Below are 27,417 nucleotides of genomic sequence, written 5' to 3'. Positions count from 1 at the left end.
AAGAAAAATCCAAAGTTATTTCAATTGTAAAAGATGTTACTATACACGGGGAAGATCTTTGGTAAAGGATAAGTTGATATTTTTTGCAGATTTGCCTACAAATTATCTGATACTTTGCTTCCCATTATACTCTATGGGCATTCCGTTTGGCTTCATTATTCTCTATGGACATTCTCTTCCCCTGTCAAAGTCTATGGGCATTCCATTCTGTCATTCCTTTTAGTATGCCCCTGTAATCAGAATCGATTTATTTTATAAGTGAATTTTGCCGCGTTTTTCCCATAACAATCTATGGGACGCAGTTTATGGGCGTATTTCATGCATTATGTTGATGTGAAAATATGTAGTGTGAACTTACCCCTAGGGAGACTTGAGATATAGAGTACTTAACACGGCCTGGAATATGTAAACCCCGCCCACAGGTGAAGGCCACGCCTCTAAGTACCGGCACCGGCTGTTTAGAATGACAGAGTAACCCGACTGGTGGCACTGCCAACGGTACATAGGCCCGATTACCCTTAAAGGGATTTTCCAGGGGTAGAGTCTTGATTAGGGTCCATTCACACGTCCGCATAGTGGGTCCCCATCCGTTCCGCAATGCAGACCCAATCATTTCAATGGGGCCACAAAATACGCGGACAGTACACCATGTGCTGTCCGCATCCGCACTTCCATTCCGCGGCCCACAAAAAAATAGAGCAGGTCCTATTCTAGTCTGCAGCCATAGACAAGAAAAGGCATTTCTATTAGTCCTCTTGCACACGAACGTTGTGTGCCCGTGGCCGTATTGCGGAGTTCTACGTGCTATGGAGTTCTACGTACTATGGACCCATTCAAGTTGAATGGGTCTCGATCCGTCCCGGCCGCCACACGGACGTTTTCCCGTGCATTGGGACCACATATTGCGGTCCCCAATGCACGGAACTGTGGTGCTGTTTTTGGAAGAAATAAGCTCTGTTGTTTTTTTTTCCCGGAATAACCTTCTTTAATTTTTTTTTGCATTCAACAGAACTTTTATTGAGGTTTTTTTTTTGGTAGAACAGGAATCAAAAATAGGAGGGAGGCAAAAGCAAAGAAGGGATGGGAAGTGGGGGAGGGGGTCAAAATAAAAAGTATACAAATAAACATCGACATTTCTGTCCCAGCAGGAAAAACATGACACTCCGAGACAAAAAAGAACGCCGTGGTAAACAATAGGGGAGGGTATGAAGTGGCAAAGTACATTGTCGGAGAAAGGGGTAAACAAACCAAGAACAATGTTCCAACAAATTGATAAACCTAAAAACATAGGGGGAGATTTATCAAAATCTGTACAGAGGAACAGCTGACAGTTGCCCATAGCAACCAAACAGATTGCTTCGTTTGTTTATTTTTTTTTACAAATTAAGGCCTCATGCACACGACCGTTGTGTGCACCCGTGGCCGTTGTGCCGTTTTCTGTTTTTTTTCGCGGACCCATTGACTTTCAATGGGTCCGTGGAAAAATCGGAAAATGCACCATTTTGCAGCCGCATCCGTGATCCGTGTTTCCTGGCCGTGAAAAAAATATGACCTGTCCTATTTTTTTCACGGCCAACGGTTCACGGACCCATTCAAGTCAATGGGTCCGTGAAAGAACACGGATGCACACAAGATTGGCATCCGTGTCCGTGATCCGTGGCCGTAGGTTTCTTTCATACAGACGGATCCGTCTGCATAAAAGCATCGTGAAAACTCAAATCCGACAGTATATTCTAACACAGAGGCGTTCCCATAGTGATGGGGACACTTCAGGTTAGAATATACTAAAAGAACAGGTGCTGCCAGGCAGCAGGGGGCAGCCCCCCCCCCCCCCGTAGTTAACACATTGGTGGCCAGTGGGCCCCCCTCCCTCCCCTGTAGTTAACTCATTGGTGGCCAGTGGGCCCCCCTCCCTCCCCTGTAGTTAACTGGCCACCAACGAGTTAACTACAGGGGAGGGAGGGGGGGCCCACTGGCCACCAACGAGTTAACTACAGGGGAGGGAGGGGGGCCCACTGGCCACCAACGAGTTAACTACAGGGGAGGGAGGGGGGCCCACTGGCCACCAATGAGTTAACTACAGGGGAGGGAGGGGGGGCCCACTGGCCACCAATGAGTTAACTACAGGGGAGGGAGGGGGGCCGGCCGCACTGGACAACAAAGAGTTAACTACAGGGGAGGGAGTGGGGGCGGCCGCACTGGACAACAAAGAGTTAACTACAGGGGGAGGGGGGGCCGGCCGCACTGGCCACCAATGAGTTAAAAACAGGGGGGGGGGGGGTGTCTGCCCCCTGCTGCCTGGAGGCACCTGCCAGGCAGCAGGGGGCAGTCATGTACACAGTTCTTTTAGTATATTCTAACCTGAAGCGTCCCCATCACCATGGGAACGCCTCTGTGTTAGAATATACTGTCGGATTTGAGTTTCACGATCTAACTCATAACCGACAGTATATTCTAACATAGAGGCGTTCTCATGGTGATGGGGAAGCTTCAAGTTAAAATATACCATCGGATTGGAGAAAACTCCGATCCGATGGTATAAAAGGGACTCCTGACTTACATTGAAAGTCAATGGGGGACGGATCCGTTTGCAATTGCACCATATTGTGTCAACGTCAATTGGATCCGTCCCCATTGACTTGCATTGTAATTCAGGACGGATCCGTTTGGCTCCGCACGGCCAGACGGACACCAAAACAACTGTTTTTTCATGTCCGTGGATCCTCCAAAAATCAAGGAAGACCCACGGACGAAAAAACGGTCACGGATCACGGACCAACGGAACCCTGTTTTGCGGACCGTGAAAAAATACGGTCGTGTGCATGAGGCCTAAGGGTAGGGTCACACTGAGCGCATACGCAGTGTATTTGATGCTGCGAGAAATGTGCCGGGCAGCAGAATATACGCTGTGTATGCGCTAGGAGCAGACACACAGGGCTGCAGCGGAGAAAAGCAGTGAGGTTTGGAGGTGGTCCCGCGCGTCACAGTTACATCGGTGCACTCGGCCCGCCTCCCAACCTTACTGCACACACAGGGCTGCGAAGGGAAAGCCCTGTGTGTCTGCTCCTAGCGCATACGCAGTGTATTTCCCGCTGTCCGGCACATATCTCGCAGCCTCAAATACGCTGCGTATGCGCTCAGTGTGACCCTACCCTAAGGGTGTATTCAAACGTACTGTATCCTGCACATATTTGATTCTGTAGATTTGACGTTGGCTTAAGTCGTTCTATAGAAAACAGTTATAATCCAAGGTAATTTTCATTTTACAATCTGCTACTCTACCCAGGGAACACTTGTGGTAAAGGTGACTGTCCTACATAACACAGATTTACCTGCAAATAAACTCACAGTTTACTTCCAATTATAGTCTACGGGCATTCCATTGTGTCATTCCCCTTGTCATTTCATAGAAACCAATGATAATCCCACTTAATCTCAATTTTAAGAATCCCACTGAACTTGAAGAGTAAGCCTTCTAAAGATTTACTTGATATGTTAAATGGTTCAGACTCCAAATCACATTTTACTTCCCATTATAGTCTATGGGCATTCCATTATTCACTCACCTTTGCATTCTATAGAAAACAGTTATAATCCAAAGTAATTTTTATTTTACAATCTGCTGCTCTACCCAGGAGACACTTGTGGTAAAGGTGAATGTCCTACATAACACAGATTTACCTGCAAATGAACTCACCGTTTACTTCCCATTATAGTCTATGGGCATTCCATTGTGTCATTCCCCAGAAAACAGTGATAATTCCACTTAATCTGAACATTATATAATCCCACTGAATTTGGAGAGTAAAGCTGCTAAATAATTATTAGATCTGTCACATGGTTTTGTCTCTAATTCAAATATCCCATTCCCATTATTCTCTATGGGCCTCCCACTCTGCCGTTCCTCTTAGTCGGCCCCTGATTACAACCTGTGTGTGTATGTGTGACACCACACTGGCCATTACAACAACTGTGACAAGTCCAGAAGACAGATTCTCCCTGACATCCGACCTTTAGCTTTATTTTCCAAGATGGCGCCCGCTCCCCCGTAAGATGGATCCTTATTTATTTTTATTTCCTCAACCAACATGGCGGTTTTTACCTGCCTCGACAGCTTCAGTTTTAAAACAAAACGCGAGTGAGAGCGGCTCTGTAGGTTGTTATCTCCTCCCCGCCGCTTCCCTCGACAAAGATGTCGCCCTGGCCTCACGCGCCCTTCACCAACATGTCCGCTCGGCGCCCTCACCCTTAACAAACATGGCGGCGGTGCGCCTTCAGCCCCTCCTCTGTTGTCTACGGTTGCGGGGATCCCTGATGGCGCCTGCGCAGTGCTCGGCCGGAGCTGTTGCGCACGCGTAGATTGTTCCTCGGGGGGACAGAGGAGCATGAATGGAGCAAGATGGCGGATCCTGTGCAGGTGAGGGGGGGATCCTTTGGATGTGCAGGGGTGTGCTGCAGGCGGAGGGAGACAGGTGGCAGATGGGCACTCCGGGGGCCCCGGGGAGCGGTTTCTGGACCCTCTGTGAGCAGGTGCTGGGTGGCAGTGTGTCAGCACAGGGTGACAGGAGCCTGAGGCCTGCAGACTGTGGAGCTGTGTGGACATAAACATAGGGGGTGCATGTGTACATGTCACTGCAGGGCCACCCCGGGCACACACTGGCACCATGCCCACCCATGGCACATTGCAGTGCACACTGCCAGCACTTACCTGCAGTGCTACTTACCTAGATCCTTGGTGCAGCATTGCTGTGTATTACATGTGAGGCTAAAGTGGTGCCCATCTACGGCGCCGCCCGTCAGGTGCCTCCCTGTATTGACGTGTGCCTCCGCTTTGCTGGTGGCTGCCATGCTGTTCCTGCAGATCGCGCCTGCGCAAAGTAAGCGCAATTCTGGCAATAAACTGTTCATTTTTAGCACAGTAGTCATGGCGACCATGGATAATGATGATCACGTCACCGGTCAAACTGTCTGAAGGGGCCACGCGTCACCGGTCAAACTGTCTAAAGGTGCCACGTGTCACCGGTCATACTGTCTGAAGGGGCCACGCGTCACCGGTCATACTGTCTGAAGGGGCCATGCGTCACCGGTCATACTGTCTGAAGGGGCCACGTGTCACCGGTCATACTGTCTGAAGGGGCCATGCGTCACCTGTCATACTGTCTGAAGGGGTCACGTGTCACCGGTCATACTGTCTGAAGGGGCCACGCGTCACCGGTCATACTGTCTGAAGGGGCCACGCGTCACCTGTCATACTGTCTGAAGGGGCCACGTGTCACCGGTCATACTGTCTGAAGGGGCCACGCGTCACCTGTCATACTGTCTGAAGGCGCCACGTGTCACCGGTCATACTGTCTGAAGGGGCCACGTGTCACCGGTCATACTGTCTGAAGGGGCCACGTGTCACCTGTCATACTGTCTGAAGGGGTCACGTGTCACCTGTCATACTGTCTGAAGGCGCCACGTGTCACCTGTCATACTGTCTGAAGGCGCCACCCGTCACCTGTCATACTGTCTGAAGGGGCCACGCGTCACCGGTCATACTGTCTGAAGGGGCCACGCGTCACCGGTCATACTGTCTGAAGGGGCCACGCGTCACCTGTCATACTGTCTGAAGGGGCCACGTGTCACCGGTCATACTGTCTGAAGGGGCCACGCGTCACCTGTCATACTGTCTGAAGGGGTCACGTGTCACCGGTCATACTGTCTGAAGGGGCCACGTGTCACCGGTCATACTGTCTGAAGGGGCCACGTGTCACCGGTCATACTGTCTGAAGGGGCCACGCGTCACCTGTCATACTGTCTGAAGGGGTCACGCGTCACCGGTCATACTGGTGCATCTGTTCCATGCATTGGGGACCGCAATTTGCGGTCTCCAATTCACGGGCAAACGGCCGTGTGGATCCAGGGGATTAACCTCATGGAGTGACATTGGGACTAGCGCTGTTTTCTCACTGCACAATCATTTAAAGGGGTTGTCCAGGATTAGGCAGCGCTACAAATGTCCAGGGGCTGTGTCCGATATTGCAGCTCACTGAAGTGAATGGAGCTGTAATACCACACACAACCTGTGGACAGGGGTGGCGCTGTTTTTGGATCCATGTTTTTCTATCCCTGGACAACCCCTTCAACTGAGGTCGCCCATAGGAGCTCATCTTTAGAAGAAAAAAAAAAAATAAGTTTAAAAGAAAAAAAAGTTATACTTTCTCCCCCCCCCCCCTGGATGCCCCCTTTAGTCTGTTATGCCACTACATGCGATGATAAACGGAGCCCCCCCTCCCCCTACTGGCTGTCTTTGAACGGAGGCTCCAGTCAGTATAATAGAGTCCCATGTGAAGAGACCCCAAATCCTGTTGCAGATCCATGGCCGTTCAAGCCGCATCGCCCCCCCCCCCCCCCCCTGTGGAAAGCGGGCTGCGCACACGTTGAGCCGTTACGAGCCCTGCTATGTGAACACCGCAGTCACGTGCGTTCGGGCACATCCGGTATTTGTGGGCGTCCACACTGCGCCTCCACGCGTGTTGTTGTATACTTGGCGTGGTATCTCATTGGTGCTCGGAGCGGAGGGAGGAGGCGAATTCATATTTGATTTGGAAGACGTAGCAAAAACCCAAAGTGCCACTGACGAGATAGCGAGGGCGAGGCTCATGTCACCAGTTGTCTGGGGTCAGGAGGGTGCAGCTAAAGCGCAGCACGGAAGGCCTCTCACTCATCCGCTGTGTAACCATTGTACGCTCGTTAGTCATTCATTGCCTCTTTTGGGTGTTGCAAATTAGCGTTTATTGAGAGTACGCCGCCTCGTGCTGTATGAGAGGGGGGAACGAATGATCTCACATACGATCCTTTATTTTAATCCCCTCCCGATCATTGTAACATGAAAAAGGAAGGTAAACGAGCCCTGGTCGATTTGCTGTGATGATCGGCGCTCGTCTTGACTTTTGAGCCAAGTGTGGAGGTGTACGGAGGGGTCGGGCGGTGCTGCTGTCGGCCAACTGGTGTCTAAAGGGTATGACCACCCTTACGGTCCATTCACACGTCCGTATGAATGGGTCCGGATCCGTTCCGCAATTTTGCGGAACGGTGCAGACCCATTCATTTTCAATGGGGCAGCGGACCGGTAGTGCTGATGCGGACAGAACACAGTGTCCGCACTTCCTGTCTGCAGCCCCGCAAAAAAATAGAGCGTGTCCTATTCTTGTCCGCAGACACAGACAAGAAAAGGCATTTCTATTGGGGTGCCGGCAAATCGTGAAATATGGATACTGTCTGTGTTACCTCCGTATTTTTATTTTTTGTGGACCTGTTGACTCCAGTGGGTCGCTGGTCCGCCTTTTGCAGACATGTCCTATCTTTTTTGCGCACGGATGATCGGTGTGCTTTCTGCCAAAGTATACAACATGTGCTATACTCCTCCGCAAATGGATGCAACGCCAACCGCATCCGTGTTTTGCGGATCTGCAGTTGTTGGAACGCAAAATACATACGGTTGTGTGCACGAGGCCTAAGGGTAGTACCTATACATGGCGGGTGAGGTGCTGCCACAAGCCGCGCAGCCATGTAGACCGCAGCCGTTTTCTATTACATGGATTGTCAGCGGCTCGGCGCGCGGTTTTCGAAACTTTAACCTGAAAATCTTTGCAGCCGTACTCGATAAGCAAGCAATCTGACCGCCAGGGTTTCTGCCGCGTCCAGTCCATACACCTGCAATGGACATCACGTGGTCATGTGACAACGCCTCGCGTCTAGTCTGACACTATGCGGCCACACCTGGCCAGATCCCTGGAGGACGGTAGTCAGTGCACCTAGAAACTCGCTGTCACCGACCCCTAGGGAGCTGCATAGGGTAGAGCGCCTGGCTGAGCCCAACATCTCTGTGCATGGACCCCCCCCCGCTGTTCATGCTTCAGCTGGTGTGATAATAGTGTGGGCACATAATGGAGGTGCAGCGACTGCTGCGTCACCCTGCTCCAGCGCTGGGTTATCTCGGGGAGGCAGATCGCCCTCTTATATGTAGCGTCCTCTTATCACAGGGCACACGCCCTCCGGGCTTCCCTGTTCTCCAATTCTGCCCGGTCAGTTTATCCTGATGTCAGAAATATTTAGAAAGCTCCGTGCCGCTGGCATGTGCCCGTCATCCGCCGCCTGCTCCTCCAGCGCACGGCTGATGACACGTACGGCCGTCCCTCAAGTTACAATACTAAATGGTTCCAGGACGACCATTGCATGTTGAAACCATTGTAAGTTGAGTAATCGGCTCCAAAGCCCCAAAATGTTATCCAAGATAAGAGAAAATGAAGAGTTAAGAAAAATAAGCAGATAACTAAGACGGATAAAACTAATCCCTACATATAACAGTCATTCTATACATCTATACAGCTGTTTTACCAGAGAAGAGGCCTTGATTGGTCGGATCGGAGTCTGAGACATAGGTTTCAAGATCTCTGCTTGCGGTCAGCGAATGACAATGGCCCTTCTCTATGGAAATGGCTTAGCGCCATGTTCTCTTGTTATATCAGGCAGTCGCATAGAGAATGAATGGGGGCAGCAGCGTGCAAGAGCAACTTTCCTCTCCATTCGTGCGCGGGGAGCAGACCTCCAGACTCGGGGTCGGACCACTGAGACCCCCCCCCCCCCCCCCACTGATCCTGAGAAAGGGGGTTCTGAATGGAGTGGTGGGTCACGCTTGCTGCTCTCCGGTCGATAGGTGATACGGTAAAACTTGGCACGGAGCCCCACATGGTCATGCATGGCTGTTTCTCTGGTTTTTTACACGTATGTTCCATGTCCGAGGGACGAGACGTACTCATGGTGCACTGTCTGGTCATCTTTGGGACCCCTATTTCTGACCTCTTTGCCCACGGTAAGGCCTCAGGCACACGACTGTAGTTTTGGTCCGCATACGATCCACATTTTTTGCAGATCGGATGTGCACCCATTTATTTCAAAAGATGCGGAACCGCGCAAGGCCAGTATCCGTGTTTCATACATCCGCAATTTGTGGACCGCAAAAACGGCTACGGCCGTGTGCTGCATTTTTCCTGCAGGAGATTTCTTGGCGCTTTATCCGTACCCTGTTAGTTGGCCTAGGGCTCATTCAGACGGTCGTATGTTGCTTTCGGCATCTGATCCGAAATTTTACGGATTAGGTGCAGACCTATTCACTCCTATGGGGCCCCATGCGAACTACACACAGTGTGCTGCCTGCATCTTTTCTTCCATTCCACAACAAATAAAACACCTCCTATACTTGTCAGTGAAAATCGGGGTACACAAAAATGCGGAACGCAATCTGTTTTTCTGCGGACATGCTGAACTTTTGCAGCAGTTTTTTGTAAAAAACCCTTTCGCTCAGTCTCGTGCCTAAAAACATGCAGGAGAGTGATTGTAAAGAGTACACGTGCCCTTACAGGAGTCAGTGTGACCCCTACATACAGGAAACGTCATCTGCAGGCGTAAGTCACCTGGTAATTACAGCTCTGCCCCATTCAGTTCAGTGAAGATGAGCTGCAATACCAGACATCACCAGGTGTGGTGCTAAAGAGCAGTCTGGTTCTTCTAATCCCCCTTTAAACCATACTTCCACTCCTGAAGAAGATTCCTCCCAGATCACTCGTTTTTGGCATCACGTGACTATGATAACCCTTCATGGCACGGGCCTAAGGACGCAGATACGTACCGCTACAGATATCAGATGCCAGGGTACGTTGTGGTGGTGGTGCCTGCTGGCAGTTGTGCCCCCTAGGGCACTGTGACCAGTTTGTAATGTATGTTATACACCGCACGCTCATAGCGTGTGCAAACATGTGCCTCTGCTGCTTACATTATGTAAAACCTAGGCTTATAGAGAGGAGATGAGGTGCACGGAGGAGATCTGGCGGCTCCCATGCATGACTTGGTAACAGTGCTCTGCGCGTCTCGCCGCTTTCTCTGCCTTCGCCCCCATGTCATTCACCTCCTGTCCCTTATTTCTCAGAGTCTAGCCCAGCTAGAGATCCTGTGCAAGCAGCTGTATGAGACCACCGACACCAGCACCCGACTGCAGGCCGAGAAAGCCCTGGTGGAGTTCACCAACAGCCCAGAGTGTCTGAGCAAGTGCCAGCTGCTGCTGGAGAGGGGCAGCGTAAGTATACACCGTATACATTAGTAGTGAGCCGGGGGTAGACCAGATGCAACCTCCTGCTAACAAGGGTCCTCTTTTTTTTTTGTCTTTTTGAGAAGGTTATATGCAGTGTCTAAGTTTTCACGGATTAATTTAAGGTGACCCTCCATGCAGGGCAGAGCTGTGAAATGACCTTCCATCCAGTAGCTCAGAAAGGATATACACGTGATCACCTTCTCTTTATTACCTCAGACCTTGACCCTTGCCTACTTTTTATCTCAGCCCAGTTAGGCCTGTGATCTGTGACTCCGGCTTATCTGCAGTATCTACGGGGAGTCTGAGGTAGTCTGAGACACGCCTCCTGTCTCATTATTGGTTCAGAGTGCTGCCGCCTGAACCAATCAGGAGACAGGAGGCATGTCTCACACGCCCCCCTAGGCTCTGCAGATAGGATCACCGCTCTGGTCTAACTGGGCCAAGGGGCAAGGTCTGAGGTAATAAAGAGAAGCTCATCACTTGCAGATCATGTCTGAGCTGCTGAATCGAAGGTCGTTTTAGCCTCCTGAGAGCCGTCACTTTTATTTTTCCGTTGCTATGGCCGTATGAGGAATGAGTTGTATTTTTTTATGGGCAAATAGAAGTATGGAGAAATTCAAAGGGTTTTCCGAGACTTTTATACCTCTGGATAGGTCACCAGTATCTGATCGGTGGGGAGGCTGGTGGCTGTCTTGAGAAGATACCAGCGCTTGCAGTAGCGCCGTGGCCTTCGCTCAGTTTAATGTCCCTTTCACCGGTCACATGGCCATTGAAGTGACCGGGGCCGAGCACGATGCCAAGCACAGCAGCTATACAATGTACGGCACTGTGACTGGTGAGCACGTAGAAGGCTGCGGCACTACTGCCAGTCCCAGTGCCTTCTCAAACAGCTGATTGTCGGCGGTCCCGGGCGTCGGACCCTCACTGATCAGATACTGATGGACCTATCTAGGGGATAAGTCATCAGCTGATTGTCGAGGGTCCCGGGCGACGGACCCCATCCGATCAGATACTGATGTAACTATCCAGAGGATAAATCATCAGCTGATTGTCGAGGGTCCCGGGCGACGGACCCCATCCGATCAGACACTGATGTACCTTTGGCCGGACTGGAGAGCGTCTTTGGCTCTGGAGGACCCGTCCTGTCCTGCATTGCACAGACAACACGCTGATTTGAATAGACACTGTGTAATGCTTAGTTTTTCCTGCGGTGGCGCTGCAGGATGATTGACACTTCCAGATTTCTCCACAAATTACAGCTGATCTCTGACGGTCCTAGCAGTTCGTGAACCGCTTATTGGGACCCTTCTAGTCGTTAGATTTCTTTGTCTTAATGAACACTGAAGTTTCTCCTCTCTTGTCCGCAGTCTTCCTATTCCCAGTTACTTGCTGCCACATGCCTCACGAAGCTGGTGTCCCGGACCAGTAATCCACTGCCACTGGAGCAAAGACTTGACATCCGTAAGTACACAGCGGAGAAACCTGATCGCATGATGCCAATATTCGTTCTGATCTAAAATCCAGCTGCCCCCTTCACCTATACCTTCCGGAAAGAGTCAGGGGGCCACCATACACATTAGATGGTCGGCCAGTCCCGCTGAAACCAGCAGGTTTGGTCCACCACGTCTAATGTGTATGGCCAGCTTTAGACTTGCCCTGTTAAGACGTTTGGACATCACAGAGGTGGGGACACCCTCCTCTTTATATGCCACTGATGAAGAATGGCTCTCGGTGGCCCCGGCCCATGGATGGATTACATGGATGGCCATATATTTCTCAGGCACCTACTTGTGGATGCAGCTTCTTATGGTAGTGCGGAGAGTCTGTTGTCATTTTTCACGCATTTCATCTTCGTTACAGGGAACTATGTATTGACGTATTTGGCCACCCGCCCAAAACTTGCTTCTTTCGTTACCCAAGCCCTGATTCAGCTGTATGCCCGAATCACCAAGCTGGGCTGGTTCGACAGTCAGAAGGACGAATATGTATTCCGCAGCGTCATCGTGGATGTTACCCGCTTCCTGCAGGTTAGTGGTCGCCGAGCAGATTCACCAGTCACCTCAAGTCTGCTGGACTAATGCCGTGCTCAAAATTAGCCCGGCAGACCTCTTACCATTCACTACGAGCTCCACGTCTGCGTTGCCCAGAATTAGGGCTAATTCAGAAGACTGTGTCTGTTTTAGCGGTCCGCAAATCGCGGATCTGCAAAACATGGATACCGGCCTTGTGCATTCTGCATTTTGCAGAATGGAACGGCCAGCCCTATACTAGAAATGCCGCCATTGCTGACAAGAATAGGACATGTTCTATTTTTTTTTTTGCGAGCCACGGAACGGAAGTACAGATGCCCCCCCACATAGCTGTGGTTCACCCTGTTTTTCTTTTGTTGATCGGAGGCTTTGTTCCCGATTTAGAAAAGGTTTCCTTAATTTGCAAATGAGGGCATCACTATTGCTCTTGTTGCACCCGAGCTCCGCTCCTTTCCGTGGTCAGCCGCTCCCTCAGCCAGGGATGAGTTGGCCACAGAAAGGAGAAGTGCCATCGGTCCTGACATGTCTGCTTGTGTTCCCCATGAAATAACAATTCCAGTCGATCTTCTCTTGAGTTGCTGTTCCTCTGTTGTTCCTTCTTAAAAATCTATGAATAAATTGACAATTGGTTATTACCAGTTTTGGATGGGGGGGAGGTTTCCTCTGTCCAATCAGTGCTGACTGTAGGGATACACCCCTTTTAACAGCAGAAATAATAATAGTTGTTCATTCACATGTTTCCAGGAGGAATAACAGAGGACTGTTACAGTTATAAGAAACAAACGCACCATTATTTCATGAGGCATAGAAGCCAGATGTGAGGCGGCGGTGCTCTGGGATCAGTTTGTGACAGGCATCTATGTAATGTGTATGCAGCTCGTAGACGGGGTATACTTGCCCGCAGCCTTGTTTGGCTTTATCACATGCTTTGGAGTAATGATCATATGATTTGTAATGTTGTTGTTCATTCTTCATGTTTGTATAAGAGCTTGACCTCATGCTATAATCAGCCGATCCTAAAGAGGAGGCCGACATTAAGAACCGTCTGTGTGCCATGAAGCTGATCAGTCGGGTTAACATGGCGGCATTGTACCCTTTTGATGACAACTGGAGCGCCCTGAGGTTCTTCTGAATCCTCTCTAACTTGTAGACCACATGACCTTAGACCAGACGGCCTTAAATAACATCCGCCCCATTTATAAGAAAAGTTTGGAAAGCCTACTGCTTCCCCTTGAGAAGATTACTTTTACTTCCCTTTTACGGCTATATTCACATGAGCGGGAAGAAATGGCCGGGTGACAGGCGTTTAAGTAACTGCCGTGACACGGACGTTTTTAGAATCAATAGAAGTCTATGGAACTGTTCACATGGCCATAACAGCAAGTGAATAGTGGCCGTCAAAAAATAGGAGGTGCTGTTTTCACAGCCAGACGGACTCCAATTGGAGACGGCCGTTAAGACTGGAGTGCACCCGTCTAACGGCCATAAGAAATGGTACAAAGAGCCTTTTGTGGGTTAAAATATATATATTTTTTAAATACCTTATCCACTTTACAGCTTGGGGACACTCGCTCCTGACTGGACGCAGCAGGAAAGGACCTGCACTCCAAGGGTGATGACGTCATCACGCTGGGAACGTCAGGTCCTGCAGCATCCAGTGAGGAGCCAGTGTTCAGTATTCAAGTTGATGAGGTGAGTATTTTATTTTTTTATTTTTTATAGAAGCAGAATGGGGGCCAAAGCAGGGGCATTGTTAATTCTGACAGCCACTAATGGGGGCTGTCATCCAGGCAGCCCCCCCCTGATGATGGCATCAGAGCATTTCATGCTCCGATTCTCTCCTTTGCCCTGTGCGCTGGGCAAGGGCTCTTTTATTTATTTACAATAACACACTGCTGGGCGGAGGCTTCGGTGTGTGTTTGGTGACGTCACCGGCTCTGATGGGCTGGCTTTAGCGCTGCCCTAGCCATTTTACAGGCTAGGGCAGCGCTAAAACCCATCCATCAGTGCCAGTGACGTCACCGGGCTCACTGCTGGGTGGAAGACTCCGCCTGGCAGCCCCATGGAGAGCCCGGTACGTCACCGGAACTCCAGAAAATACTTTTGCCCTGTGTGATTTAGTGCAGGGAGATGCTCAAGTCGGGGGGGGGGGGGGGGGTGCCGGGGTGAAAATGGGGATATGTTCAGCTCTGAAGTACCGTATATAGAGGGCACTGCTTGCGTTGGGATTTTTTAGAAAATAAGCCAACTGAATTCATCTGTTTTTTAACGGCCGTTACATATGGACAGACAACCATAGAATGGATGCAAAAATATTTCAAAAATGTTTAAAAAACAGACAGTGTTTCCGTTTGTCCTGACTCTTTTTTTCATGTGAATGTAGCTTAAAGGGAACGTGTCATCACAAAGTAACCTTTTCATGTTAGAAATATTTATTAAAGGCAGTCTGTCACCAGGAAATCCACTGATAGCCCTACAAGGCGTTATGCCAGGTTTTATACCTTTCCGCTGCTTCATTCTGGAGAAGAAAAGTACTTTTAATATATATGCAAATGAGCAGTTAAGTGCACTGAGGGTGGACCAAAGCCACTCTGTGCACCCTTGCTCCTTCAGCTAGCTCCTCCCCCAGATTCCTGCATAGTTATCTGGCCTTGTCAAGTAAACAGGAGAGGGAGGGGCTGGCAGAGGAACACGAGGAGTGACTTGGGGCACTTTATTGCTGATTTGCATACGGATTAGCAGTGCCTTTTCTCCAGAATGAAGCAGCAGTTCGCTAAGTGAAAGGTATCAATGCATCCAGCTGAGCTAGCCCTGCGAGGTATGATTTACTAGTCTGGGTGACTATTGATCTATATATGAACTTTTTTTTTTTCATGTCAATATCTACAATTTAAAATAAACCTGAAATTTTGCAATTTTTGCTCTGACCACTGAGCCTCATAATAGTCTAATGCTTCCTGTTCCATGGAGATCACTTCCCAGTAGTCTTCTCATCATCATCATCATCATCATCATCATCATCATCATCATCACAGGCAGGCTTACATTGACCTGCCACTTCTATATAAATAAACCAGGATCCACCATTCACAGTAGGTAATATGACAGCTTACACCTCCTCCCTGCGCAGTGACCTCTGCACAGGTCACAGAGCATGCCCACAACATGTCCCTCTAGAAGACGCTCTCCGGACTATAGTTTCCTGCAGGTCATGTGGCTGTATCCAAGCATATCTCTGGATACCGTTCTGATGAAGGCCCCCATAATCATGTACAGTAAAGGGAATTTTAAAAATGTCAGCAAATAAAAACATATATGAAAAAAAAACAGAATGTGTCACTGTCTGGTTTTTATTAGTAAAAAAATAATAATCTAGGTGACACATTCCCTTTAAATCTCTCACAGGGCACTAATGTCCGTGCTGAAAGGCATCTCATTCAGTTAGGCTCTGGTCACACTGGCCTTATGATTTCCGTTTCCTGATTGTATTACAGGCCAGTTATGATCTATTCTGGATCTGATATACACCCATTGATTAAAAAAAAAAGATACTGCACCCAGATTGAAATGTCGGATTGCTGCAAAACTCAGCATGCAGTTGTGTCTCAGACAGATATGTAAATTGCAGATGTGATCTGGGTCTTGCCACAAGAGGGTGTAAAAAAGCTTCCATTGCTGCCCTGTAAAAAGGCTCTCAGAGGATACTTTTGGGTAGTTTACCTCTTGATGAGAGATCGTTGACTGCTAGGCATGTCTCGACAACGCACTCAAACACGTTTTGCCAAGTTGACAGACTTTGAGAGGGGGCGCATCATTGGACTGAGAGAAGCACAATGGTAGTTTTGACAAATGGCCCGCCATTTAGGCCATGCTGACCTAGCTGTTGGGAGCAGTGGTTACGTGAAGGCGCACACACACACGGCGAGCAGTTTGATCATCCAACAAGCACGAGCAGAGTTTGGTTGTCCAACATCCAGACACAAGTGGGCCCTATAATACACACCCATTTCCAGGCGCCTGGCAGAAGGGAATTTTGTATCATGGCGCCCATTGCATGTCTTGACATTGGCAGCTAGCCACCATCGCCATTGTTTGTGGTGGTGTCATGAACGAGAAACCTGGACTGCTATGGACTGAAACCTTATCTTCTTTAGTGATGAATCCAGGTTCTGTTTGGGGCAGAGACACACTGCCCCAACTGCTGGTTTGATGATCTGGGAGCCATTGCGTACGACAGCCCGTCACCCCTAGTAGTAATACGAGGGCCGCCTCTCGTCTTCTCATGGCAGGGTAATGCTCGCCCGCACACAGCAAGGGTTTCCCAGGAATGTCTCTAGATTACAGCACTTCCTTGGCTGCCTGGTCACCAGATTTATCACAAATCAAGCATTTACGGGACCAGCTGAGATGCCAACTTCAGCAACCTACCAGTGTGCAGGATCTACAGGCCCAGCTATAACATCTGTGGGCAAATGTGCAGCAGGTTACCGTACAGAACCTTCATGCCCAACCATATCTGATCTTGTATCCAGGCTAGAGGCCGGATCCCATCATGTATCCAGGCTAGAGGCCGTATCTGATCTTGTATCCAGGCTAGAGGCCGTATGTGATCTTGTATCCAGGCTAGAGGCCGTATGTGATCTTGTATCCAGGCTAGAGGCCGTATGTGATCTTGTATCCAGGCTAGAGGCCGTATCTGATCTTGTATCCAGGCTAGAGGCCGTATGTGATCTTGTATCCAGGCTAGAGGCCGTATCTGATCTTGTATCCAGGCTAGAGGCCGTATCTGATCTTGAGTCCAGGCTAGAGGCCGTATCTGATCTTGTATCCAGGCTAGAGGCCGGATCCCATCATGTATCCAGGCTAGAGGCCGGATCCCATCATGTATCCAGGCTAGAGGCCGGATCCCATCATGTATCCAGGCTAGAGGCCGGATCCCATCATGTATCCAGGCTAGAGGCCGGATCCCATCTTGTCTCCAGGCTACAGGCGGCCAATAGGGTCCTAGAGCCTCCATCGGTTGTACAATTTTCCCAATAAACGTCTCCTCTAATCTTGTAATTCCATTTATCACCATTACATTCACACATAGAAAGCTTCAGTCCAACATCTCCTCGGTGCAGGATGTTTTTTTATCAGTCGGTGTGTTTGGTTTTTTGCTTCTTTCCTCTGTTTATTACTATGCACTGACCCGCTCTTGTGTACACTCCACAGGACAGCGTGGACTATTGTGTCATCGGAGTCAGTATTTTATCGCAGTTGACCAATGAAATCAACCAGGTAAGAGACTCCTTCCTGAACCCGCGCCAGACATTTTATTACTGAATCTCTATAACGGCTCTGACTTCCAGGAAACATGGCACATTTACAGGATGAAGTCCGCTCATCACCTTTAAACCGATTTAGTGACCAGCTATGCATTCTAGCCTATAACTGTGATTTGTATGATTTTTATTTTTTTGCAGTGCGAGTGTAGAAAAACCTAATTATTCAGTAGAAAGTACTTGTCCTTGAACACATATTACATCAGGACAAAAACCCTGCACTTTAGGTATCCACACGACCCTGATAAGCTGAGGAATGAACATTAGAGGTGAACAGAATTGTGAGCTCCACCGGGGACCACACGTGATCATAGTGTTGAGTTGAATGTTGCAGAATATGGTGGCGCCATATAAATAACTTTTATTATTAGTGTTGAGCGAAGCGAACTTCAGATGCTTCATCCGAAGTCGCTTTGTTCAAAACTTCTGAATAATCAGTCTTCGTACAGTATTAGGGTTCATTCACACATCCACATCCGTTCCGCAATTTTTCAGAACGGGCGCAGACCCGTTCATATTCAGCGGGGCCGCAAAAGTTGCGGACAGCACACACTGTGCCGTCCGCATCCGCACTTCCATTCAGCGGCCCCGCAAAAAAACAGAACATGTCCTATTCTTGTCCGCAGACACTGACAAGAAAAGGCATTTCTATTATAGTGCCGGCCATGTGCGGTCCGCAAAATGCATAACGCACATGGCCGGTGTCCGTGTTTTGCGGATCCGCAATTTTGCGGACATGTGAATGGACCCTTACCATGTATGGGCTTAGATCAGCCGAAGTTAGTTATTCACCAAGTCGCGCTTGACTTCGTTGAATAGCTTCGGTAGTTCATTTTTAAAGAGGAAAACCACTTCAAAACTTGAAACCGAACTCTGCTTCGGTTCCTACTTTAAAAATCAACCACCGAAGTTATTCAACAAGTCGCAACTTCGCGAATAACTCACTTCGGCTCACCGGAGCCCATACATTCTAATACTGTACAGAGACGAATCTTCGTACAGTATTATTCCGAAGTTTTGAACGAAGCGACTTCGGATGAAGCATCTGTAGCTCGCTTCGCTCAACACTAATTATTATAATGTCTGTAAAGCGCTATGGAATATGTCAGCACTATATCGCTGAGTAAAATAAACAGTATGAAAAGTAAAAAAAAAAAGCCAAAAATAGTATTTTTTTGCACTCCAGCCTGTAATGCCTGTGGCGCAATCCATACCGACCTCTGCTCTATCCCCACGGCTCCCTTCAGAGGATGTTATGGTTCCCGTCTGTCAACGTCACCACAGACTGGGTCACCTGCGCCTCTGCAGCCAAGGATTGGCCTTAGGCTTATTGCACACGAATGTGTGTGCCCTGTGGCCGTATTGCGGACCCCATTTGCGGATCCTCAATACACGGGCACCGTTCCGTGTGCATTCCGCATCACTGATGCGGACCCATTCACTTCAAAGGGCCTCTAGTCTACGGTTTCGTCCTGTACTTCCGTTCCGCACAGAGATAGAACATGTCCTATCTTTTTGTGGAACAGCCGGATCGCGGACCCATTAAAGTTAAAGGGTCCGCGATCCACTGTGGCTGCCCCACGGTGGGTGTTCGTGCATTGCGGCCCGCAATTTGTAGGCCGCAGCACGGCCACAGGGCGCACAGGTTCGTGTGCAAGAGGCCTTAGCAGTTACATGTCCTCAAGCGGCACATCGCCAGTCATTGGCTGCAGTGTCCGTGTGGAAGTTGACAGACAGCTGTCGGGGGGGGGGGTTAGCGTACAGACAGCGCCTTTTTAGGGGTCCCCCGCTCCCTATTTGTGTCACCAGGAAACCCGATGAGTGATTGTGCAGTGGTCACTCATTAAAGAGGACCTTTCACTTGTAAAAACTATGTGAACTAAGTATGCTGCCATGTAGAGCGGCGCCCGGGGATCTCCCTGCACTTACTATTATCCCCGGGCGCCGCTCCGTTCTCCCGTTATGCCCTCCGGTACCTTTGCTCCTTAAGTTATAGTAGGCGGGTCTTCCCTTGTCCTGTGGGCGTCTCCTTCTCCTAGGCTGCAGCGCTGGCCAATCGCAGCGCACAGCTCACAGCCTGGGAGAAAAAAAACTCCCAGGCTGTGAGCTGTGCGCTGCGATTGGCCAGCACTGCAGCTTAGGAGAAGGAGACGCCCACAGGACAAGGGAAGACCCGCCTACTATAACTTAAGGAGCAAAGGTACCAGAGCCTATAACGGGAGAACGGAGCGGCGCCCGGGGATGATAGTAAGTGCAGTGAGATCCCCGGGCGCCGCTCTATATGGCAGCATACTTAGTTCACATAGTTTTTTCAAGTGAAAGGTCCTCTTTAATGTGGTGATCAAAGGGTTAACGCAGGAGCTTGGCTGTCAATCGAAATGCTGATCTGCAGGTGTAATAAACTTGAAACAATCCCTTGACCCATGCTGCTGTTAAAGGGGGTTGTCTCATCAGATATAGCCTCCGTCAGGGTGCTCAGCTGATCCTGGTTCACGGCTGAAGTGCAACCGCTGCAGGGGAAAATGTAGTAAGACATGGCTGCTATATGAATGGCCGTCCTTGTAATACAAGTAGGGCTCAAGACCTCCAGAATGGGACCCACTCTTTTCTTTACCTTGGTAAGGCTGGATATAAGTCCCCATGTGCCCACCTACATACACACCATAGTATAGACATGAGCGAGCAGTGTAATACAGCGGTGGTTCAGATGAATGAGGTTTCTGGCACGTTTGTATTCTTGCAGGCAGACGCCACACACCCTCTGACCAAGCACCGCAAAATCGCTTCATCCTTCCGAGACTCCTCTTTGTTTGATATCTTCACCCTATCGTGTAACCTCTTGAAACAGGTATGAATGGAGAGCCAAGAAATGTCATGTGTTACACAGTAAGTGACCACAGTGCACACGTTGTCATCTGCATCCTATGCAGCAGTAGCAAGGGAAATGTATAAGTACTTGCCGGCCATTTAGACAGGAGAGCAACTAGTGGATTCTGGCTCATAGAGGGGGCGTCCTGAATGTGACCGAGCCTCCACCCATCATGCTCTATTTATTTGAGAGGATTTTGAGTACCACGGCCTGGATGCGACTTCTACTGCAGCCCCTGTAGCTACGCTCCTGCAAGTGAGACTGTGGCACACGGGCAGGAGTTGACTTTTAAAGGGTTTGTCCAGGACCTGAAAAAAAAAAGGCTGCTTTCTTCGAAAAACAGCGCCATACCTGTCTACAGGTTGTGTGTGGTATTACAACTCTGCCCCATTCACTTTAAAGATTGTGGGGCACATTTATTAAGACTGGCGTGTTTGATGCCGGTCTTAATAAAGCCTTATATCTGGCGGTGGATCTGCCAGAGTTCTGAAGAGGCGCAGGCCTCTCCATAACTTTGGCGCATCCAGCGTCAGTTCTAAATGTAAGACAGCTTCAGAGCGGTCTTACATTTAGACCATTTTGTTCGCCTAAACCAGGCATAGAAAATGGTAAATGAGACGGGTCTGCCAGCCCGTCCCCTTCACTGCCCACAATTTTAGACCTTGCGTGAGCAGGGCGAAGTCGGAGATAGTGTTTATGACCTCTCACTAGTTTAGAGATAAGGTTTCTTTAGATGACCAGTGAAAGTACCAGTCACACAGCTAGGAAAAAAAAAAAGTTAACCTCTTGTGACAGAACGGCTCAATATTTTTATTAAAGACCGATTGAAAATATGATGTTCAGCCGAAAATGAGTAAATTGCAATCCTAAACAAAAATAGCCTTTAATGAGCTGAGCTGCAATATCCAACACAACCAATGGACAATTTTGGGGCGTTTTTTGGAATCCTGGACAACCCCTTTAATTCCTTGGTATATAATGATTTTACTAGTTACAGCGGCCTAGAATTGATTAATTTATATACAGTGCTGGACTGGGGTGCCTAGGGCCCACCAGTAACATTTATTTACGGATACATACAAATATTACCTGCTTACGAAGCAGCAAGATGCTACCAGATGATTGAATATGGGGGTCCCTGCAGTTCCTCTGAGAAGGTAGGTCCTGGGGAGAAGAGGACACTGGCAGCTTTCCTCTATACCTAGAAGACACCTCAGCTCTGATCGTGTCTATAATAATACACTGGGGAGTTTCTTTAATAATCTATGAAGTTTTTTATATGAACATCGTCTGGTGGAGGTGCTGTAACTTGTATATAGTGCATGAAGTCTACTGTGTTATGTGCCATTGTGCAGGGGCCCACGGGGGATGCACCTGACCTCTGTGGGCCAGTCCGAGCCCGGTTATGTACTTCTTTTTTCCTTTAGGCATCTGGAAAGTCATTGCTTCTCTCTGATGGATCTCAACAAGACCTCCTTATGCAGCTCCTCAAACTTACCCACAGCTGCCTAAATTTTGACTTCATCGGCACCTCCACAGACGAGTCCTCTGACGACCTCTGCACAGTACAGATCCCCACAAGCTGGCGTTCAGGTGAGAGAGAAGATGAGGCCCATATGGTAGGGAAAAAAAGAAGGCAACTTCTTGTTCTCATGCAGTGTTCGATGTCCCTGCAGCTTTCCTGGATTCTTCCACACTACAACTCTTCTTTGACCTGTATCATTCCATCCCCCCCAACTTCTCCCCACTGGTGAGTACGCGGCTGCTAGATGGAGCAAGACTGGCTTAGTTCTGCATTTCTCGAGGCTGTTACTGACATTTTCCCCTCCTCAGGTCCTCTCATGTCTTGTACAAATTGCCTCTGTCCGCCGCTCCTTATTTAATAATGCAGAAAGAGCCAAGTTCCTCTCGCACCTGGTGGATGGAGTGAAGAGGATCTTAGAAAATCCCCAAGTAAGTATTTGAAGGGTTTGTATATGGAAGCTATTACATCTGAGGTTTGGGCCACTTGCTTGGCTGTACCTATGTTTCACATGGCGCAGCCTGGCTGTATCATCCATAGTGACATCACCTTTGCAGGTTGCAGTTGACCACCGAAACCAGTTAATGTGTCATCAGTATAACCAACGAGTCAACAGGGAGCAAAATATAATGGCCATCTTAAACTATTAATGGATCCATTCATCACCCCTTTGCATAGGGCACACATCCAAAAAAGCCTCCCAACCCAGTGTCTAAGTATTATACATTAACTCTTTAGACCTCAAAATAGATTTGGAGGGGGTTGTCTCATCTGAGACATTGGTGGCATATCGCTAGGATATACCACCAATGTCCTATAGGTGCGGGTCCCACCTTTGCCTTGTTGACCCGAACGGAGCAGTGCAAACCAGCCGCCATTAGTACTTAGTACTCTAGAGTGACCCTGAACCCACTGTGGGGAAAAACTATGCCAAAGGATTCTTAGTTTAAGGCCTCGTGCACATGACTATTTTTGGTCCACATCCGATTAGCATTTTTTATTTTTTTTTGCGGATTGCACGTTGACCCATTTGTTTCTATGGTCACACAAAAAACGAGGACAGCACATGGATGTCTTCCGTGTGCTGTCCGCTTGCCTGTGGCTTTGCCACAAATGATAGAACTTGCCCTATTTTTGTCCGTTTTGCGGACAAGAATAGGCATTTCTAATACGGGGTGCGCACGGCTAGTATCGGTATTACGGCACAATGGATACAGTCCTGTGCAGGAGGCCTACTTGTCAATTGGAATATCATCTCCCACTTGAGTATTTTAATACTGTACATGCTCAATTATGGTAGCATATTGGATTTCCTGAGAACCTACCCCATTCCCCCACTATAGTTAGGCCCTATTCACACGACCGTATGTCTGGTCCGCATCCAATCTGCATTTTTTGCAGATTGCACACAGACCCATTCATTTCTATGGGTCTACAAAAAAAATAATGGATAACACGCCTCGCGCTGTCCGCATCCATATGTCCGTTCCACCGTCCCGCCCCAAAAAATAGAACGTGTCCTGTTCTTGCCCGTTTAGGCATTGTTGCAAGGATCCGCAAAAAAAATATGGATGCAACACAGACGTCATCTGTATTTTCTGCAGATCCGCATTTTGTGGTTGTGTGAATGCACCCTCATCCATCCATCCCTCCTCTTGCATTGATCAGTCAAATGGCTGAATTTCACAGTGTTTTTGTCCCCTAGAGCCTCTCTGACCCCAATAACTACCATGAATTTTGCCGCTTGCTGGCACGCCTGAAGAGCAATTACCAGCTAGGGGAGCTGGTGAAGGTGGAGAACTACCCCGAGGTCATCAGACTCATAGCAAACTTCACTGTCACCAGTCTACAGGTACATAGCGGTGAAAATCACCTTTCCATCTATCTAATCCATTTCTACCTTCATTCAGGATTCACTCATTCTTACGTTGTCGCTTTCTTGCGATGGTGAAGTCATGTATTACCCAAGGATTTTGTTTTAAGCCCCCTTTTTTTTTTCCATATGGCTGCGGTGGAACTTCCGTCGCGGCGAGGATGAGGTGCCTGTATGAGAGAGGCCAAACAGCGGGAGACTCGTGTGCCAGGAGCTGCACGGCGGAGTCCTCTGCAGTTACGACAGTTTTTTTTCTGGCGCCATATGTCAGTTCTTCTAGAGGAGAATGTGGCTGAAATATGGTAGACGATGGAACATGGCTAAATTTTTTTTAATCTGATGGACTACCTGAGAAAAATGGTATACAATCGGAGGCCTATAGAATACAGTAATGGCCCCATGCAACTCTATGGGTGCCCTGTTACTGCTCTGGAGCCATTATACCGCTACAGATGACCATACACATAGGACAGCAGTGTTTTGGCTGAGCTTTATCAACCCCATGATCCCTTTCTTAACAGCGGAAAAAGTAAGTTGTTCTAACGGAGCAGAGGGAGATAAATGGGCGCAGGACCGCTCTGGTGCCATGTATGGATTTTTCGTAGTATACCAAGCACAGCGCCAGAGTTGCAGCTCAGTCTCATTCACTTGAATGGGACTGAGCTGCATAAAGGCCATACGATTAACGGATGTGACGTCACAGGCCTTGATAGAGACCGAGCGCCACATTCCCTTCCAGCAGCCTATTGGTGGCGTTCCCAGGAGTCGGACCAGATATTGATGACCTAACATGAGGAACCCGAGTCTACCGCTGCTTTTTAATGATCTATATTAGCTGATATTTTTAGGTAAAACACTTATTTCTATTCCTATGTCTTTGCTTTCTTTAACGGGTCTCTTTATATCATTTCTCTTAATGACATCAGTCTATTAGGATTTTTTTTTCTTGAATTTTTTTCTTGCAGCATTGGGAATTTGCCCCCAATTCGGTACATTATCTCCTGAGCTTATGGCAGCGTCTTGCCGCATCGGTGCCCTATGTGAAGGCGACGGAGCCTCATCTTCTGGAGACCTACACACCAGAGGTGACCAAAGCCTATGTCACATCCCGCCTGGAGTCTGTGCACATTATCCTCAGGTACAAGAACCGCAGGGTGATCAGGATGTATATCAGAATCGCTGCCATTTCTGTAAACTGAACGTCCATGTTTTTTTTTCCCGTATAATGGTTTCTCAGCAGTAAACTTGATCTGGCACAATAGTTTTGCACAAATTTTTTTTTTCCACCGACGACTATTTTGAACCCTTTGCATCTCAGTGCAGCTCTCCTTTTGTGATTTCCAAATATATCTTTATGTCCTTCTCCCTAAATGAACCAAGCCGCGCCCAACAGAACAGACCCCCTCTTCCTCTTCTTTTCTCCACCGCCTAACCTCCCTGAGATCATCTTAATGCCGCTTCAAATCTTGCACACATCTCCTTTTATGTGTACGCCTGCGCTGTCTGTGAACCTCTGTAGGCATTGGCTTCTTCAGCGGAACTGCGCATGCCAGGAAGATCTCCATTTCTGGATCATCTGAACTTTGCATACTGCTGGTGCATGCGCAGTTCAGTTGAAGAAGCCGACAGAAGGTCAGGCACGTACATAAAGGAGATGTGCGCCTGCGCAAGATGTGAAGCGGCATCATGAATGATGACGTGGAGGAGGTTAGACTATCCAGTAGGTGGAGAGAAGGAGAGGAGCGGGGCTCCGTTCTGACGGGATGGGCTCTTTTAGGGAGGAGCTCAGCCCCTTGTGCTCTTTTATTCCTCATTAGCATAATTATAAAAAAACTGTTTTTAGAGGCCAAAAGAGGAGGGATCAGGTCATAAAGATATATATTTGGGAATCACAATAGGAGAGCTATGCTGCAATGTAAAAGGTTAATAATGGTTGCCAGTGGTGACAGGCTCCCTTGAAATCCATGGGACCAGATTTTAAGGCATAATACAGTGTCTCTGCAGTTTAGAATTTGCATCTAACTGTGTACTGTCTACAGAGATGGCCTGGAAGACCCTCTTGATGATGCAGGTCTGGTGCAGCAGCAGTTGGATCAGCTTTCCACCATCGGGAGATGCGAATATGACAAGACGTGTGCCCTCTTGGTGCAGCTGTTTGACCAGTCGGCTCAGACCTATCAGGAGCTTCTGCAAAGTGGATCTGCTCCCAGCATGGAGCTGACCGTGCAGGAAGGTAAGCAGGGCATATGCCCCATTCTGAACCCCCTGGGTTGTTTTCCCTTTCTTGCATTTTAGTTTAGTTTTTTTTTTTTCTTCCCGCCTTCCCGGAGCCATAACATTTTCTGTTGACATCGCCATATGAGGGCTTGTTTTTTGCGGGACAAGTTGTACTTTCTATTGGTACCATTTAATATTGAATACAATGTAGTTGGAAGCTGAAAAAAAATTCCAAATAGGGTGAAATTAGAAAAAAATATTCTGCCAGTTTTATGTATTTGTTTTTTTACGCTGTTCCCGATGCCGTAAAACTTTTAAAAAATATATAGAAACTTTTTTTTTTTTTTCTGTGCATCTCCATATTCTGACCCCATAACTTTTTTTATGGTTACATCTATGGAGATGTGTGAGGGCTTATTATTTTGCAGGGCGATCTGTAGTTTTCAGTGACACCATTTTGGAGAGTGTATGACTTATTGATCAGTTTTTGTTAAAAAAAATTTAAGAGGTGAAGCAATGAGAAAATGTCAAATCGGCCATTTTAGATATTTTTTTTTTAAATTATAAATACATTTATCTTTTAGTAGTTCAGACATTTTCGGACACGGCGTTGCGAATGGTCTGTTTTATTTTGTTTATTTTTATTATGGGGAAAGGTGAGTTATTTTAAATTTTTTATTTTTTTATATATAGATTTTTAAAAACATTTTTTTCACTTATATTAAGTCCCCTTAGGGGACTTGAACTTGTTATTGTTAGATCGCTTGTCCCATAGACTGCAATGAATTACCATTGCAGCCTACGAGACATTTAATATGTTCCTATGGAGCCTTGCAGCAGGCACAGGGAACGAACAGCTGTCCTGATTGCCGCACGGAGGAGTGATTCGTTCACAATTGACCACGGCATCTGAGGGGGTTAAATGTCAGTGATTGGTATTAGCCCCAGGTGTCTGTTCTTTAAAACAGCAGAAACCCAGGGGCTATGGCGCTCTGTAGTGGGCGCAATTTTTAAAGAAAGGACTTCTGCTGTCCATATACAGCGGATCTTCTTAAAGTGCATCTCCCATTCTGGAAGACCCTGGCATTTCCATCCATTATTTCTTTTGAATGGCTGGCGTTTAAAGGGGTTGGCCCGCCTAAGGCATTAATGGCATATTGCAGCGGAGCTTGGCCGCGCGATATGGGCGCTTGACCCGTCAGCTCCGTGGATGAGCTCCGCAATAACGGCACATAACAAACCAAAACGAATAGAAATATACTCAAAACAAATACTTCCATATACTTACCGATTCCCGGTCTCCCGCGATGTCGAAGGGGAAGAGAAGCGAGCGGGCACCGCGCTGCATTTCAGAGTTTGTCACAGCGACGAACTCTCCACAAGATGGCGCCGGTCCCTCACAAAACAGCCTAACAACGGCTGGTATTAATGAAGAAACCAGCGGGGACAG

At 48.3% G+C, this 27,417-nt stretch overlaps 1 protein-coding gene across 1 annotated transcript in view; it reads left to right on the top strand.

Annotated features, from left to right (window-relative positions):
• The first annotated feature begins 4,322 nt into the window (after window positions 1-4,322).
• Window positions 4,323-27,417, top strand: part of XPO7 (exportin 7) — a 48,635-nt gene continuing 25,540 nt past the window's right edge. Inside the window, exons 1-12 of the mRNA XM_040414849.1 lie at window positions 4,323-4,417; window positions 9,971-10,117; window positions 11,500-11,593; window positions 11,993-12,159; window positions 17,377-17,442; window positions 20,230-20,334; window positions 21,783-21,948; window positions 22,032-22,105; window positions 22,189-22,308; window positions 23,583-23,729; window positions 24,716-24,888; window positions 25,790-25,983. Of these exons, the coding sequence (XP_040270783.1) occupies window positions 4,400-4,417; window positions 9,971-10,117; window positions 11,500-11,593; window positions 11,993-12,159; window positions 17,377-17,442; window positions 20,230-20,334; window positions 21,783-21,948; window positions 22,032-22,105; window positions 22,189-22,308; window positions 23,583-23,729; window positions 24,716-24,888; window positions 25,790-25,983 (1,471 nt within the window). The 5' untranslated portion in view covers window positions 4,323-4,399. The remainder of the gene's footprint in view (window positions 4,418-9,970; window positions 10,118-11,499; window positions 11,594-11,992; window positions 12,160-17,376; window positions 17,443-20,229; window positions 20,335-21,782; window positions 21,949-22,031; window positions 22,106-22,188; window positions 22,309-23,582; window positions 23,730-24,715; window positions 24,889-25,789; window positions 25,984-27,417) is intronic.

This window comes from Bufo bufo, chromosome 1 (genome assembly GCF_905171765.1).
Source record: "Bufo bufo chromosome 1, aBufBuf1.1, whole genome shotgun sequence".
In the NCBI taxonomy this organism is placed as follows: Eukaryota; Metazoa; Chordata; class Amphibia; order Anura; family Bufonidae; genus Bufo; species Bufo bufo.
This window is presented reverse-complemented; position numbering and strand designations above follow the sequence as displayed.